The sequence below is a fragment of the Daucus carota genome, chromosome 8 (assembly GCF_001625215.2).
Source record: "Daucus carota subsp. sativus chromosome 8, DH1 v3.0, whole genome shotgun sequence".
Lineage (NCBI taxonomy): Eukaryota > Viridiplantae > Streptophyta > Magnoliopsida > Apiales > Apiaceae > Daucus > Daucus carota.
This window is the reverse complement of record NC_030388.2, coordinates 19,352,194-19,367,718: the sequence shown is the minus strand read 5'-3', so window position 1 is coordinate 19,367,718 and position 15,525 is coordinate 19,352,194. Positions and strand designations below refer to the sequence as shown.

At 35.5% G+C, this 15,525-nt stretch overlaps 3 protein-coding genes across 3 annotated transcripts; 2 read left to right on the top strand and 1 right to left on the bottom strand.

The window, feature by feature from the left end:
- Positions 1–902: 902 nt before the first annotated feature.
- On the top strand, positions 903–2,696 carry LOC108199917 (uncharacterized). Its single transcript, XM_017367940.2, has 2 exons — positions 903–1,272; positions 1,726–2,696. Exons 1-2 carry the CDS (start codon positions 1,200–1,202, stop codon positions 2,511–2,513), a joined length of 861 nt encoding a protein of 286 aa, XP_017223429.1. The 5' UTR covers positions 903–1,199; the 3' UTR covers positions 2,514–2,696.
- A 211-nt stretch (positions 2,697–2,907) lies between these two features.
- Positions 2,908–8,767, bottom strand: LOC108199916 (protein BREAST CANCER SUSCEPTIBILITY 1 homolog). The gene is made up of 14 exons (XM_064083190.1): positions 8,631–8,767; positions 8,491–8,544; positions 8,317–8,387; positions 7,806–7,919; positions 6,907–7,361; positions 6,563–6,673; positions 5,183–6,430; positions 4,996–5,096; positions 4,585–4,771; positions 4,407–4,507; positions 4,153–4,279; positions 3,908–4,073; positions 3,660–3,778; positions 2,908–3,387 (listed from the first exon to the last, which is right to left on the bottom strand). The coding sequence occupies exons 1-14, from the start codon at positions 8,684–8,686 to the stop codon at positions 3,055–3,057; spliced, it is 3,243 nt and encodes a 1,080-aa protein (XP_063939260.1). The 5' UTR covers positions 8,687–8,767; the 3' UTR covers positions 2,908–3,054.
- Positions 8,768–10,803: 2,036 nt separating this feature from the next.
- Positions 10,804–14,266, top strand: LOC108198287 (G-type lectin S-receptor-like serine/threonine-protein kinase At4g27290). Its single transcript, XM_017366047.2, has 7 exons — positions 10,804–12,131; positions 12,257–12,370; positions 12,505–12,662; positions 12,922–13,132; positions 13,233–13,470; positions 13,552–13,702; positions 13,778–14,266. Exons 1-7 carry the CDS (start codon positions 10,838–10,840, stop codon positions 14,084–14,086), a joined length of 2,475 nt encoding a protein of 824 aa, XP_017221536.2. The 5' UTR covers positions 10,804–10,837; the 3' UTR covers positions 14,087–14,266.
- Positions 14,267–15,525: the final 1,259 nt, after the last annotated feature.

The window sequence follows — 15,525 nt, the reverse complement described above, 5'->3', positions numbered from 1 at the left end:
CTGCGGTGTTGGATAACTAACATATGGAGAACGTTAACACAAGCGTGATTGAAAAATCGTTAGACTTCGTATTGAAGATGACAACAGGGAATTCGAAAAGAAGATGAATGTTGCCACTGAAAAGGCAAATATGGTGAAGTATGCTCAAAACTCCAAGGTCAAGAAGACCAATTCTGGTATGGGGGCAAAGCTGGCATCCAAGGGAGGAATTTCGAAGACATATAGAAAACGTTAACACAAGCGTGATTGGAAAATCGTTAGACTTCGTAATTGAACAAGACAACAGGGAATCTGAAAAGAAGATGAATGTTGCCATAAAAAGGCAAACATGGTGTGAGATGAACTTGGTTGAATCCAATCCGCGAGAATCCACCATTCTCGTGGATTGATATTCACAAAAATCTTGTGTTTGATTCCAATTGCAACAACAATTTTTGATCTATTTTGTATATGAAAATTAAAATATTATTAAATATTAAATTTAGTTTTGAAATATTAATGAACAACAATAAATAATTTACCCTCATGCGCGGAACGAGGGCAAATAATACTATTAACTCATTAATTCTAATCCAGCCTGGTCAAATTGTATATACGTTACCCACCAACTCCATTTAAAAAATATATACGTTTTTGATATTGAGCAGAACTGAAAAAGATCGCAAGCATATATTCACATGCATGTGGTCAGCAATGTATGAATATACAGTAGAATATAGCTAAAATGACAGAGAAAGCCAGCAAAGATCAATTTGTTCAAGTCGACCAAAGCCACGTCCATGGGAAAAGGTCAAGCAATTAACCAATAATTGCGGGAAACTTAACTACCATGAACCAACCAAATCATGTACTGAGCTTTCACCAATAAAATAATTATAGAATATTACATTAAACAAAACAATTTTTTGAAAAAATGAGGACCAGAGATAGAAAAACAAAGGGAGGGAATGCACAAGCAACCTCTCTTCTTTGGATCTCTAGAACCTCATTACAACTCTTTTTTTTTCTGTTCTTTTCTCCTCTCTCCTCTCTTTTCTTCTGATATATTTCTTCCAACATTGTGTTGTTTGCATCTGATTATTTCTACCCTCTCTATATCTGTATATGTTCATTCTTTCCAGGGCTGTTGAATCTTGAAATTCATAGGTTGTGAAGTTCCTTTTTTCGGAGAAAATATACGACTAATCCTCTGTTAAATTATGAACCCGGTCAGAACTCATTCTTCTCCGGATTTACCTACGACGTACCAGTATGATGATTCTGCTTTAGAAGGTAACTAAATTGCACCACTTGCACATATCCTGATGTTTATGTTTCAGACTAAATTATTGTGTACTTGATCAAATACGGATCATTATAATGCTAAAACGGTTTTTCTATGGGCGTCCATGGGCACATACCAAGTACTGAATTTTATAAGTTTAGCTTATTTTAATTGGTTGACCCATGCATGTACAAAAATCACACCAATCAAAATTAACTAAATGTATAGAATTTAGAGTTTAACATGTACCCATGAGCACACACCAGACAAACCGATGCTACAATAGGCCTTTCGTTTTAGAAACATGATAATACGAGATAATACAATGGCTAAAGCGTCTGAGGATCATTTTACATTTTCCAGTTGGGCTATGCTTTGTTTTTATTTAGTTTGTTTCGATCATGTTTTTAGATACCCTCGGTTTTAATATTTACTTAAGAAAAATATATTTGTATGTTCAGGTGTTGCAGCAAATGTTAAGTTATTGTTGAAGCTTATCCAAGATCATAAACATGCCTGCAATAAGGGGCAAAAGGATAGCCGGAGGATGCTACGGGTAGCTGGAATGATGACAGTTTTGGATAATGTCAGAACCCGAATTCAAAAATGCCAATCATTTGGCAATAAAAGATCAGAAGCAGAGTTGAAACGGTGTATGAGCGATGTTAAACTTAATCGTATGGTCTTAAAAGATAAGAAGCCAGTTGATGATGAGAAGGCAGAATTGATTAAACAACTGAGCGCAAGCTTGGCAGCCCAAAAGAGCTTACAATTAATGTGTTCAAGCTTAGGACAAGAAAAGGAAATAATGGTAAAAGAACTAGCAAGGAAAAACTCTGAATTGAGTGATCTGGAGGAACATATTAACGACCTCAGAACACAAAACAATTCGCTATTGGAGAAAGTGAAGGGATTTGCCCCAGGACACAATGAGAAAGCTAGCGAAGGGATAAAGGAATTGCAAGGAAATGTAGACCTCCAAGAACAGAACAAGGTACTATCCCAACAACTACTGAAGTCACTAGAAGGTTATCGGTACATGAAGAGGAAACTACGAGATTCACAAGAAGAAACTCTACAGTTGCGTGCAACAATGGAGGAAGTATCAGAAAAAACTGGAGCGGGCCTTCAGCTGGTTTGTGAATTGAAAAAACAGAATGATAGAGAGAGTAATACAGTAGTAGAATTGGAGAATGTGTTCCAATCTTTGCAAGTGATGGTGGCGAAACATGGTAAGAAGAGAGAGTAACATAGGATCAAAGGTATTATTGTATAAATATTATTCCGATTTCTGGCCCCAGTATATGGGGAAATGTGTATGAAAGGGGAATTAGTTGTAAGGTCACTGTAGTAGTATGTAGAAGATGTTGTCCTGTGTTTTTTTGTATAATTTTGTAGAGTAATTTACTGCCGCCAAACTATTACTGTGTAATAGAGGATGCCTGTCATAAAAAGCTATAGAAAAATACATAACATGTGGCTTAACAATCGGTTCAGAGACAGAAATGCTTAGTAATGTCACTGCCAATAAAATTTCGAAAGTTTAACAGAACATATAACACACAAGCAAAAGGAGTACAACTCCCAGTCTCCCACCCCTTCCACACATAGCAAAGCAGAATTACATATATTCAGAAAAGGTATTGGTCTGAACATTTTTTTTATATATATTCATAAAAACTTAACTTAAACATGTTGAAATAGATAATACTGTTATTCACCCAACATGAAAACCCTATCAACAACAGACTAGAAGTGTAGTAATGATAATGATAATGCTTACGGTAAATCTATTCAGCAAGATTTTGCCACTTGCAGGCAGCAATCGAGTTCAGAATCCATGAATTGGTTGCCACGACAGCCTGACAGGAACTTGCTAGATTCACAGCATCAGTTCGCCTACGGTTGACAATTGAGATTCTATTGCTTGGGTTACACTTATCAGGTAGCTCCAGGCTATAAATTATGAATGTCGATGATACAGCTTCATTGTCTCCTGCAATTGGCTTTCTGTGCAGAATTCTTCCACCAGCAGCAATTAAAAGATCATGTAGAAACCCTCTGTATGAAGGTTGGAAGTCCCCAATAAAATAGAACTTGTACCCATCAAAAATCTTAGCTTGCTGCAAGTGTAAGGGAAAAATAACACTTATTAACACTGCCCCTTTTTTGGAAAAGAGCTAATTTAGTATGCAGAACTCTCTTTGTACTGTCTGTGTACTTGTAATTATCAGAGCAAGTTAATGCAATAGGTAAGTTTAACAGGCTGAACAGTTAAACATCTCCATCTTCCCATTTGAATAATACAGCATTTCCTTATTTTGAAACTTTCTCTAAGAGAAGTATATTCTATTTAACCATTGTATTCACCAGCAGATTAGGGTAGAAATGTAACCTTGTTCAGATGTCTTAATCTTCCTTGTCTAGGACCACCTCTAATTCCGTGAATGTCAACATCAATTTCATATTGCTGCTCATCAACATTTTCATTTGCCTTTAGGCAAGCTTTGACCCCTAGAATAAAACAGTACAGCGATAAGGTAAAGGATAATCGAGAGAAACTGAAACTTGCTGCCTTTAGGTTCTAGTCATTACTAGCATTGAAGTAACTTAATTCCATATAGATGAACAAACTGCACTTACATTCTATATTTAGTATCCACTTCCCCTCCAAGATTCCCATCAAAAACTTGAGGGTTCTTCTACATGCTCCATTCTCATCTGTTGATGCAATAATATGGGTTACACTAGAATCCCAATTCTTTATGACCTTAACTCCAGATAGCATCTCAAATTCAGACACAATTTCCTGCAATTTTTAAGTTTTTTAGCACAAAAAATCTCTTGAAATTTTAACACATGAAAGGATTTAATCATAACGTCTATACCTTCTCCGCTATGGTAAGAGCTGAACAACAGAGAACTAATTTTGCTGATAAACCATTAGAGTTCCATTGGGAATGTGTGGTATCATCCTGTTTAATTGCCGATTTTGGTTGGCTAATGGGCAGCTGTCTGCAAATTAACATTAAAAGAAATAAACGAAGCAAATGGTAAGCTTAGTTCAAATCCATTACAGAACCATGCCAAGATATTAGTAAAATTCTAGAATCAGTTTCTGATAACTTTCTATAACATATACCTTCTGGAAAGGGATTTTTCTTTTTGTTCTGCTCGGTATTTAGAGATTTCATTTGGCAGTTTGGACGAGGCATGGAGAGGGCATAGCATAACAAAGTTTTCCTGCAACAAAAGGTAAAATTTCAACTGTCATATACTTCAATGATTCTTTAAAGTCAATTTAGCAAAGACATGCATACATGATCCCATCGACACTGTGGAGTTAACTTTGCACAGGGTACATGAAAGCTTCTACGACAACTCTTCTCATAGCACCCAAGAGCTGCCCCTTTTAGTCCACAGCAGCCACATTTAATTCTTTTACTTCTTGTCAATTCAGCTTCAAGGTTAACTGCTACATCCTCTTCAAAATATACGTTAGGAGCCCTGCAAATAGAGTTTTAAATCATAAATCACAATACATTCAACAAAACATTAAAAGAAAGAAGTTCATCACTATGTGACTCAGATGCTTTTGAGACAATGGCAGAATGCATAAGAATATAATGTGCAGATTTAGCCTTTCTAAATAATTACGTCACGCACTTAAGGACAATGAGATGCTGGTAAAGAAACTAGACACATTCTTTACATGTGAAATCACACTATACCATTCTGCACAGTTCTGGTGTACATGTATGACATTTCCTGCTTCGCTATAACCAACTTTCACACGTTTTCCATTGAGGTAGTGCACCATTACTCCCGATGCCTGCATAATTGGAAATAATCTCTTTTAATAAATTAACCACGCATGTGGGGATTATGTGAGAGTACAAGTTAGGAAAAACAATAAACCTTTGAGTCTTCCACAGAATGACAAAACGAACACTGAACATTGTTAGGCCCTTTATCACATTTGCGTAAAACTCCGTTCATACCCAAAAACCCAGTATTCGTTTCTGGCAAATTACCATATAGCTTTCCAGATGACTGAGTATCCTTTGCATGATTATGTTGACAATCATTAGGTACTATAACCTTCGGGTTATCAGCTGGAACACAATTCACCTTTGTACCGTTCAGTTGATCACGGGTTTTTGAGTCTACCATACTCCCACTAGCTACTGTTCCCCCACCTGAACCCAAATCAGTTTCTATTTGACGAACTGTGGCATCTAAATTAGGGGTCGTTTTTGGCACTTTTGACCTTCTATTGAAATTTCTTTCAAGTTTTTTATTACTGGTATTCTGTTTGGCAGATCTCTTCAAATTTCGGCTTGTACTGATGCCTTCTTTCTCATTTAGTGGAACAAATGCATCAGCAACAGCTTTTCTCTTATCAGCCTGATGTGTAGCCTCTACCCCCTCCATTGAAATACAGGCATTTCCTAATAATGTCTTTGTGGCAACAGGAACCCTAAATATTTTTTCAATACTTCTTTTGGGTTTACACGAATTTGATGTGTTGATCGGCTTGATTACCGTATCCAGATTTTGGTTTTGACTGCTGTGCTCAGCTAAATCCTTAGGATCAATACAGGTTCCCGTTGCTTTCTTTCTTTGCTTATTTCTTTTGCTCTCACTGCTGCCATCTATATCATGTAATGGAGGAAACAAGTCAACAACAAGCATGTTGCTACTAATGTTCTTTGAAGATTTTACCACCTTAGCCAAAGTGGAGTCATTCACTGGCATTGATGCTGTAGCACTCAGAGAAGGACAAATCTTATTTGTTCTGATGTTAAACTTTCCCTCCACATGTGACATATTTGCATGGTTGCCTACAGTATCAACATTTTCCCTTTGACCACTATCTTCAGCTACACTCTCAAGTATTTTATTGCTTTCCTTAAGCTTTGCTCGCTTGATTTGATTGCATTTGCGTGCTTTCTTGCTTCTCTTTTTGTGTCTTGTAGCTCTTGCGTTGTTGCCATTATAGTCCACATCAGAGCATGCCAAAGCACCTGTTTCTGCTATCATGTTATTTGCACACTTCTGGGAATTTGTGATTTCTGCATTATAAGATTTATTGTCCATATTTATAAATATGTTTTCAGCTATAGTTTCTTCTCCCATATCATTGTGCCGGTCAGTTTCTTCAACCTACATTTAGTTGCTAGGTCAGAACCAGGTGAGAATTAAAAGCAAATAAAACAAAGTATTAAAGAGCATGTAATATATTATGCAGAGTTTTTATAGATAGTTATTGATTAACCTCATGGGCAAAAGTAATACCTGCAATTTTGTAGGACTGGAACAGAGCTCAGGAGAACAAGCCCTTTGCGTCCACTCAAACATCTCACTATCATAAAGATCAGGATTATGAGACGTAACTGACGTGCCTTTCTGTTAAAAAACAATTTAGTTCTTAATAAACTTAAGAAATTTAAGCTAAAGCAAATTGTATGTCCCTCAGAATCAAACAGTGCTTACAGTAAACTTGAAATCAATGCTGCTAATACTGATGAGACAATTGTATAAACATGCATTTTGTTTTGATTAGAAGAATACTAATGGATGGGGATGTGATTTACAACTACAGCCTTATCTATTTGGAGTTAAATAAAATTCAAACTTACTTTGGGAGTCATATTACACTGCACCTCATCATCAGCATCCTTAAGGTCACTGAAACATGGAATATCTGGAGGTGTATCCATGACAGTGTCTTCAACTGTAAGTGCAGTACATTTTTCTGCATCCTCTTCATTTTGCAACCAGAAAAATGGACAAAAACCCTGATTCTCTTTTTTGTCTAAATGAGACCCAGCCTCCTTTACATCTGCACTTCTCTGAGGTTCAGTTAGAGTTTCTTTCCCTAAATCAATTTCCAGTCTTATAGGTTGCGTTGGAGTCTCGGGAAGAGGATGTTGTGGCACTTGAATCCTTTTATTTGATGGAAATGAAGGTCTCATGGTATCTGAACTAGAATTTGTAGAGTGCCCTTTTGACCTTTTTCCTTTAGGCTTTTTCTGGTTAACTGGCTTGCTGCCTTTTCCAACTACCTCATCAGCTTCAAGCTGGTTCTCTTCACCTTTTCAATATATAATTATAAACATAAATTTCAATCAAACACCTGAATTCATTTTATAAGACAGAATGTAGTTTATATTGAAACACATTAAAAGGCCTGAATTCCAAGTTATGTAATTATCCTCTCATGAAAACAAGGGTCTGGTCTGAGACACATATTTAGTTACATATACACAGTAAATAGTCATGACATAGAAAAGCAACAAACCGAAGCTATGTACTTATAAAGGCACATGTAACACAATTTTGTAACAGCAGTTGCTTAATTTTGCAGTGCATTTAAACTTCTTAGTGAATCATATCCGAATCTTACATACACCCCAATGAGAGTAAAGATCATGAGATTGACTTGCTGCTTCATAAGAGAATTACTATGTTCAATCAAAAAAGCTTTTTAGATGGGCACCAATCACATATTAACATAAGAATAAGCATAGTTAATTACCAGACAACTTTTTCGAAGGCGCAGATTGGCTAACAAAAATGTTTGCACCAGAAGCAACTTCCATGCTCTTGTAAATATTCACCAAGTTATCCATGTGTGGAGCAGGACGAACCTCTGCATTTCATGTACACAGCATAAAAAAGGAGACAATAGAACCAAAGGCTAAATGCAATTTAACATCTCACGTATGTGCAGCTCTGCGCGTAAGTTACAAACACGTGCTAATTTTTGCATCAAAACACTCCACTTCTGAATCTAAACAATACAAATCTTAGCTGTTTTCACTGAATTGAAACAGAAACTATACAAATCACTCTGCATTAACATTTAATTTACTTAACCAATAAATTCTTAACCAAAGTGGAAATCTCGACATTTAATCCCTAATCTTCAAAATTCCGTCATCACACCAAAAGCTCCGAAACATTTTTCTTATTATCAACACAAACAGGCATCTAAAAAGCTATCAAACATCATAATGTCCACGCAATATAACATAAAAGGCACGTACCTCTACGTCGATAAGGAACCTTACACACAGGGCAATCCGAAACCAATTTCATCGATTTTTGAATACATTCACTACAAACAAAATAAACACAACATTTTGTAAAATCAAAAATTTAAAAAAAAAAAGAATCAATAAAACAGAAACAAATTTATAAAAATTAAAAATTAAACTTACTTGCAAAAGACGTGGTTACAAGTGAGCGAAACAGCGGAATTAAGCAGACTTAAGCTGCAACAACACAAATTAACACATAATTAAATCATAAAACCCTAAATCAATATATGAATGTGTATGAAAGGGGGAAATTGTGATACCAGATAGGGCATTTGAGTTCTCTGCCCATTTTCTCCAGGTGCGACGAGGGATCCATGATTGAAATCAACGATTTGTGTGTGTGACTGTGTGTGTGTGTAGCAGATGAAGTGAGATTGAAATAGTGTGATGAGATTTGTTTTGACGGCGACATGAGAAATTAAAAAGACCCGGGTGGGTGGGGTTTTCAAATTATTTCATTTTACCGCGCTTCTCACTTTTGCCGCGGAGCCGTGAAATCTTTTTTCCTTTACGCATAGGTATGTTGTGTATTCGTCTATTCGATCGGAATTTTCAAAAAATAATTCATTTTTTAAATTCCTTCCATGTGGATTTGTATATAGAAAATGTAAATTAGACTATGATAGAACAATACAGGCAATATCAAAAGTGAAAATTAAATTATGATAAAATAAGAAAAATAAGTGGTATATAAAATACTTCTGCCGTCTCTTTTTAGTTGTCGCATTTTTATTTTTGTTGGTCAAATTGACTAATTTTCTACCAAACATTATTAGTCACTCTTTCATCATTTAAAAAAACTGAAATTTACATCTTAAAGTAATTAAAAGTTATTTCTGATGATATTTTTCTTTTCAATTGATAAAATATTAATAAAATTCAGTCAACCTTTGATCAATTTGACCGGTACAAAACCAAAGGTGACGACTAAAAAAGAGACAAAAGGAGTAATTTCATTGAAATATAATCATCACTTATATAAATAGAGTTAAGTTCTATGGAGCACATAGAAACATTGGAGTACAAATCATAATTTTTTAGTTTAATCATAAATAATATCTCTGATTATCTAAATTTATATACAATTTATCATATATAAGTAGTATTAAACATAATTATCAATTAATCATTAATATCTTCTAACTTTAACAAGCATTGAGATTGTTGTTCAACTTATAAGTTATATTGCAGAACATAATGTCCTACGATTTATAAAAGTAACTATTCTTTTGATTACAATGTTTATGTTGTAGAACATAATCTGCAGGTTGTCGGATGTTTACAAATATTGTAGGAAAAAAAATTAAGATTTAAATGACTAGATTATATTTGTATCAATATTGTGCTCCAATATTCCAATATTTTTTGTACTCCATAGAACTTGACTCTATATAAATAAAAAGAAAGATTGTAAATGAAAAGTAAACACTGCAGTCCCTCTTTACATTACACACAACTTTTTGTATCAATATACTTTTCACATCAATTCATTCGAAATCTAAAGGGACGTGCACGATAACGGTCGAAGAACATCCTTGATTGGTATTTCAACCTTCTACTGAGAAATCGTAAACTTCTTCCGACAGATGGGTGTTGGTTTCATTTAACATCATATTCGAGACGGTGTCCATTTTCAAGTTATCATCTTCTAAAAAATGTTCAAATCATTCAACTAGTGGAGGAAAGTCTCATGTAACAAAATCATGGACGAATGCAAGTCCCATGTGAAAAAAGCCATTAGCCAAGGTATTATGTTTATATTGTATCACACACTATTTTATTCATTATGCACTAAGCTGAGAGGTCTCACTAAGCTGAGAGGTCTCACAGAAACATCTTGTCTATTTTAAGGGTAGGAGCATGGTCTGCGTACATTTTACCATCCTCACACCCTGCTTTAAGCGAGATATACTATGCACGTTTGATTTGGTTTGCTTTATTATAAATGAAAAATACTTTGGAAACTGCATTCGGTATCCATTACTCCTTTCGTCCTGACATTATGTTCTTTACAGTTTTGATACGTATTTTGAGATTATTATAAAATATAATTTTATAATATTTGTTTTAAAAAAATTTCTGAATAAAAGTTTGACGTTTAGTTTTTTATTAAAAAAAATTAAAATTGAACTATACTTGAGAGGAGTCACAAAATACGTGCAAAATATGATCCTAAACAAACCGCTGGAAATTAATACAGAGGACCGTGTATGACTTATGAGGATGAGGTAGGGGCAACATGAGGTGTGATTTTTCAAAGGACCCGAGTGCCTGTAAGTTTCCCCCGAGACCTGAAACTCCTGTCCCGATCATACTAAAATGAACCAATGATATCAAAGTAGGCCACCATGACTAAACTCAGTCAAATATTTGACAGATGTAACAGATAGACCCCGACTTTGACAAATAAATACTGAAAATCCATGAATGAATTTAGGGGTTAAAATTTGGATCAAAGAAGAGAGGAATGGCCAATAGAATGCAGTTGCCTAGCATTATTCTAGTTTGCTCCATTTTATCCTCTACCTTAATCAAATCCATGGCAGTAGACACCATCAGCATGCATCAGACGTTTCGAGACGGAGACACCATCACATCAGCTGGTGGAGAGTTTCAACTTGGATTTTTCAGCCCAGGCAGCTCGACGAATCGATATTTGGGCATCTGGTACAAGAAAATATCAAGAGTGACTGTTGTATGGGTTGCTAATAGAGATAGTCCTCTTGTGAATACTTCAGGCTTCTTGCAAATCAGCCGCGAGGGAATTATTTTGCAAGCGGTCAATAGTAGTACAGGGATAATCTGGTCATGGAGCACGTCTAAATTATTCAAAAATCCTGTTTTACAGCTACTGGATACAGGAAATTTGATTCTGAGAGATGAGGATCGCGATTTTAAGAGCGAAGAAGATTTTATATGGCAGAGTTTTGATCACCCAGGAGACAATATGCTACCTGGCATGAAGTTTGGAATAGACCTGGTAACTGGTATGAACAGGATCTCTTCGTCGTGGACAAGTGTAAATGATCCATCCCGAGGCAGTTTTACCATTGGACTTGATACGAGTGGTTTTCCACAAATTCTTTTGTCAAAAGGTTCAGTAATTCAGGCCAGGACCGGACGATGGGATGGTTATAAGTTTAAAGGCATTCCCAAAAGGAGTTTGAATGGAATTTTTAAAGACGAATTTGTTTTCAATGAAAAGGAAATTTATTACAGGTTTTATCTCGTCAATCCAACTTCTGCTACCATGAGGATCATACTGACTCCAACAGGAAATGTAAAAGTTCTTGTGTGGAATGATCAACAGCAAATTTGGACAGTTTACTCTAGTCTAATGGATAATGATTGTGATCGTTATGGACTGTGCGGTGGTTATGGGATATGTAAGATAGACAAAACTCCAAGATGTGAATGCTTGAGAGGTTTTGTACCGAGATCTCAAGAGAAGTGGAAAGCAGCAGATTGGTCTAGTGGATGCATCCGCAAAACTAATCTTGTTTGTGGGACCGATGAGGGTTTTGTGAAATATTCGGGTGTGAAGTTACCAGACATGCGTAGCTCTTGGTATACTCTGAAAATGAGCCTTCAAGAATGTGAAAAATTGTGCCTGAAAAATTGCTCTTGTACAGCTTATGCAAATGCAGATGCCAGAAGAGGTGGGCATGGATGTCTCTTATGGTTTGGTGAACTGATTGATATTAGCGACTATGCTGAAGATGGAGAAGATATTTATGTAAGAATGCCATCGTCTGAATTAGGTAAGACTACCTTCGTGAAAAATTGTCTTCACTTTTCATACAACTCTCTGTTTTATCAAATTATGATCTCTACTCTCTTTTATTGATAGTTTTTTTAATAACTTGAATATATTTGTCCAACGCAGTAAAAAGCAGAAAGGGGAAACTAGAGTTCATTCTGATTACTGCTGTGCTATTAGTGGTGCTAGTCGGCCTAATACTTCTTTCAGTATACAAGAAGAGAAAACTGATGAAAGAAGGTAAAAAATTTACTGAATTTTAACCAGGAAAACAAGGCATGACCTTCAAATCGAATTCTATGTTCAGAACTTTGGCACAAAGCAGTTAAATACTACCTCATCACTGTGCATTTGATCCATTTCAAACATTGCAGAAAGCTTGAAATTGGATTCGGAAAGTGTTTCCCTGACCAAAATTGAGAATGAAGATCTGGAGTTGCCATTATATGACTTTGAAAGCATTGCACATGCCACAAGTAACTTCTCCCCGGAGAAAAAACTTGGAGAGGGTGGCTTTGGACCTGTATACAAGGTGATTATCGTGATACATTACATGTGTGATAAATGTAGAAACTTTTTGCAACTAGTTTCACCATACAGTAGCAAAATTTTATCTGCAACTAGATTGTCACTACTAGAAGTGTCTGTGCTTTCTGTAAAAATAAGCTATTATAACTTTTTATGATGGAGTTAATAGATGATTAAATTCTTAAAGTGTGTAACTAGAAGTGTCTGTAATTTGTGTAAAAAAAGTTATTAACGTTTACAGGTATCACAACCATTACTTTCAGGGCACATTGACTGGTGGACTGGAAATAGCCGTGAAAAGGCTTTCAAAAGATTCAAGTCAAGGACTAGATGAGTTTAAAAATGAAGTTTCGTGTATTGCCAAACTTCAGCATAGAAATCTGGTGACACTTCTTGGTTGCTGCACGGAGAAAGGAGAGAGGATTTTGATATACGAATATATGGCTAACAAAAGTCTAGATTCGTTCATATTTGGTATGGCCAACCTCATAATATGTTTACATTCGTTTTCTGAGATTTATCATGCTCGTATTCATATACTGACAAGTAGTCTAATCTGATGACATATGTATAGATAGTAACGCTAGAAACACATTGGACTGGCCGAAGTTATACAACATAATAACTGGCATTGCCAGGGGACTTCTGTATCTTCATCAGGATTCAAAGCTAAGGATCATACATAGAGATCTTAAAGCCAGCAACATTTTACTTGATCATGATATGAATCCGAAGATTTCAGACTTTGGAATGGCAAGGAGTTTTGGAGGAAATGAAACTGAATCAAATACATCAAGAATTGTTGGGACATAGTAAGAAGTTGAATGACTCTGCATTTTCTGTTTTCTTTGAATTGCATTTGATAAATAATTTCCAATGTTTATACCTTGCAGTGGTTACATGTCCCCGGAGTATGCTATTGATGGACAATTTTCTGTCAAATCGGATGTTTATAGTTTTGGCGTTTTACTAATAGAGATAATAACAGGAGTAAAAAACAGATTATTCAGTCATCCTGATCACAGCTTAAACCTTCTAGGGCATGTAAGTACAAGTATATTATGACAATCTTTATGCATATTTACTACTGATATTCACATAATATAATTTTTCTTTAAGGCATGGCTGAGCTACGAACAAGACAATCTATTGCAACTCATTGATGGAGTGATCTTGGAGTCCAACAACTATTCTGAAGTCTTTCGAGTTATACAAATTGGACTACTCTGCGTTCAACATGATCCGGAGGACAGGCCAGTGATGTCACAGGTGGTTCTCATGTTGAGCAGTAACATGAAACTGCCACATCCCAAGCAACCTGGGTTTTTCATGGAGAGATATTTGCTTAGACAAGACCAATTTTTGAGCAAGCCCAATTTGTCATCATCCACCCAATTAACGATTACCACTCTCCTACCTCGACAATAGTTCTGATTTTTCACATGCCTTGATTAAAAATATAACTGCTATATACTCTAATACACTAAAGCTGTTATAAGATGAGTTTAATGGGATAATTTAGTGTATGCAAGCATATTTTATTGTAAAACATTAAAAGATTTAGATATGTGCAATGAATTAACTGCCAACATTTTGTTTTGATCCATCTTATCTCCCACCTAAATGAATTCAGAATGCATCAGCCATTTCTAGCGGTGACACTATCACAGCATCAGATAGAGAGTTTTAACTTGGATTTTTCAGCACAGGGAGTTCAACAAATCGATATCTTGGCATCTGCAGGTACTAAAAAATGTGAAGAGGGACTGTTGTACAGGTTTCTAATAGAGATCATCTTCCTTTGAGTACATCAGTTGTGGTACAGGTTAATCACAAGAAAATTATATTTAAGGGATGATGATCTTAAATTTCAACAGCACAGAAGATCTTATTCATCAGAGTTTAAATTATCCCGGAGAAAATTTTACCTGGCATGAAGCTTGGAATAGACCTAGTAACTGGTATGAAAAAGATCTGTTCATCGCAGGGAAGTGCTGTTGATCCATCGCTAGCCACTTTGACCAATCGACTTGATCCTAATGGTTTTCCACAACTTCTCAATAAAATTTTCAGGAAATCTGTTATAGGTTTCATCTCCTCAATAAAATTCTGCTATTATGAGGTTCATTTTAAACTCCGACCAGAGATTCAAAACTTCTTTCTGGAATTATCACCAAAAAATTTGGACAGTTTATCTTAGTTTCCATTTAGAGTTGTCGTTTATAATTTAGTAAAATGCCGGTAAAAAAGTATTGTTGCTGAAATCAGATCACTATTTGGTAAATTTTTGATATATATATACTCCCTCCGTCCCATTTTATGTGACCCTTATTCCTTTTTGGGATGTCCCAAAAAGAATGAACCTACAATACTTACTATTTTTGAACACTACTTTTCACTATTACACCCACTACTTTCTTCCACTATCTCTTTTCTATAATAATATAAACACTATTACACCCACTATCTTCCTCCACTATCTCAAATTTGTTATTAAATATTGGTAGGTCCCACCACTTTACCCACTTTTCAACTAAACTTACTACATTTTTCTTAATCTCCGTGAAAGTCAAACCAGCTCACTCTTTTTGGGACGGAGGGAGTATTAATTTAGGTATAATATAAAAAAAATGATATTTTTTATGCGTTTGATATTGAAACAACTAGCTTGTTCTACAAAAGTTGAAAAGTAGTTGTTTTTTTAAGTATCGGGACCTGCTTTCACTAAAAACAGCTTTTAGGCCAAAAACTACGATTCAAAAATGCTGATTTTAACTTTACTAAACAGTTTTTTACCTTCTTTCTGATCAAAAGCTCTGTAACCTATCTGCAACAACAATCTCAAACAAGGCCTTCCTCTGCATGCC

What these genes read in the sequence shown, in the direction of transcription:
- LOC108199917 (XM_017367940.2), top strand. Translation starts at nt 1,200, where the DNA reads ATGAACCCGGTCAGAACTCATTCTTCTCCGGATTTACCTACGACGTAC. An exon ending in TGATGATTCTGCTTTAGAAG is followed by an intron (nt 1,273 to 1,725) that starts GTAACTAAATTG and finishes TTGTATGTTCAG; the next exon opens with GTGTTGCAGCAAATGTTAAG.
- LOC108199916 (XM_064083190.1), bottom strand. Translation starts at nt 8,686, where the DNA reads ATGGATCCCTCGTCGCACCTGGAGAAAATGGGCAGAGAACTCAAATGC. An exon ending in CACCAGAACTGTGCAGAATG is followed by an intron (nt 4,772 to 4,995) that starts GTATAGTGTGAT and finishes CTCTATTTGCAG; the next exon opens with GGCTCCTAACGTATATTTTG. An exon ending in GTGGATACTAAATATAGAAT is followed by an intron (nt 3,779 to 3,907) that starts GTAAGTGCAGTT and finishes GTTTTATTCTAG; the next exon opens with GGGTCAAAGCTTGCCTAAAG.
- LOC108198287 (XM_017366047.2), top strand. Translation starts at nt 10,838, where the DNA reads ATGGCCAATAGAATGCAGTTGCCTAGCATTATTCTAGTTTGCTCCATT. An exon ending in AATGCCATCGTCTGAATTAG is followed by an intron (nt 12,132 to 12,256) that starts GTAAGACTACCT and finishes TGTCCAACGCAG; the next exon opens with TAAAAAGCAGAAAGGGGAAA. An exon ending in GAGAAAACTGATGAAAGAAG is followed by an intron (nt 12,371 to 12,504) that starts GTAAAAAATTTA and finishes CAAACATTGCAG; the next exon opens with AAAGCTTGAAATTGGATTCG.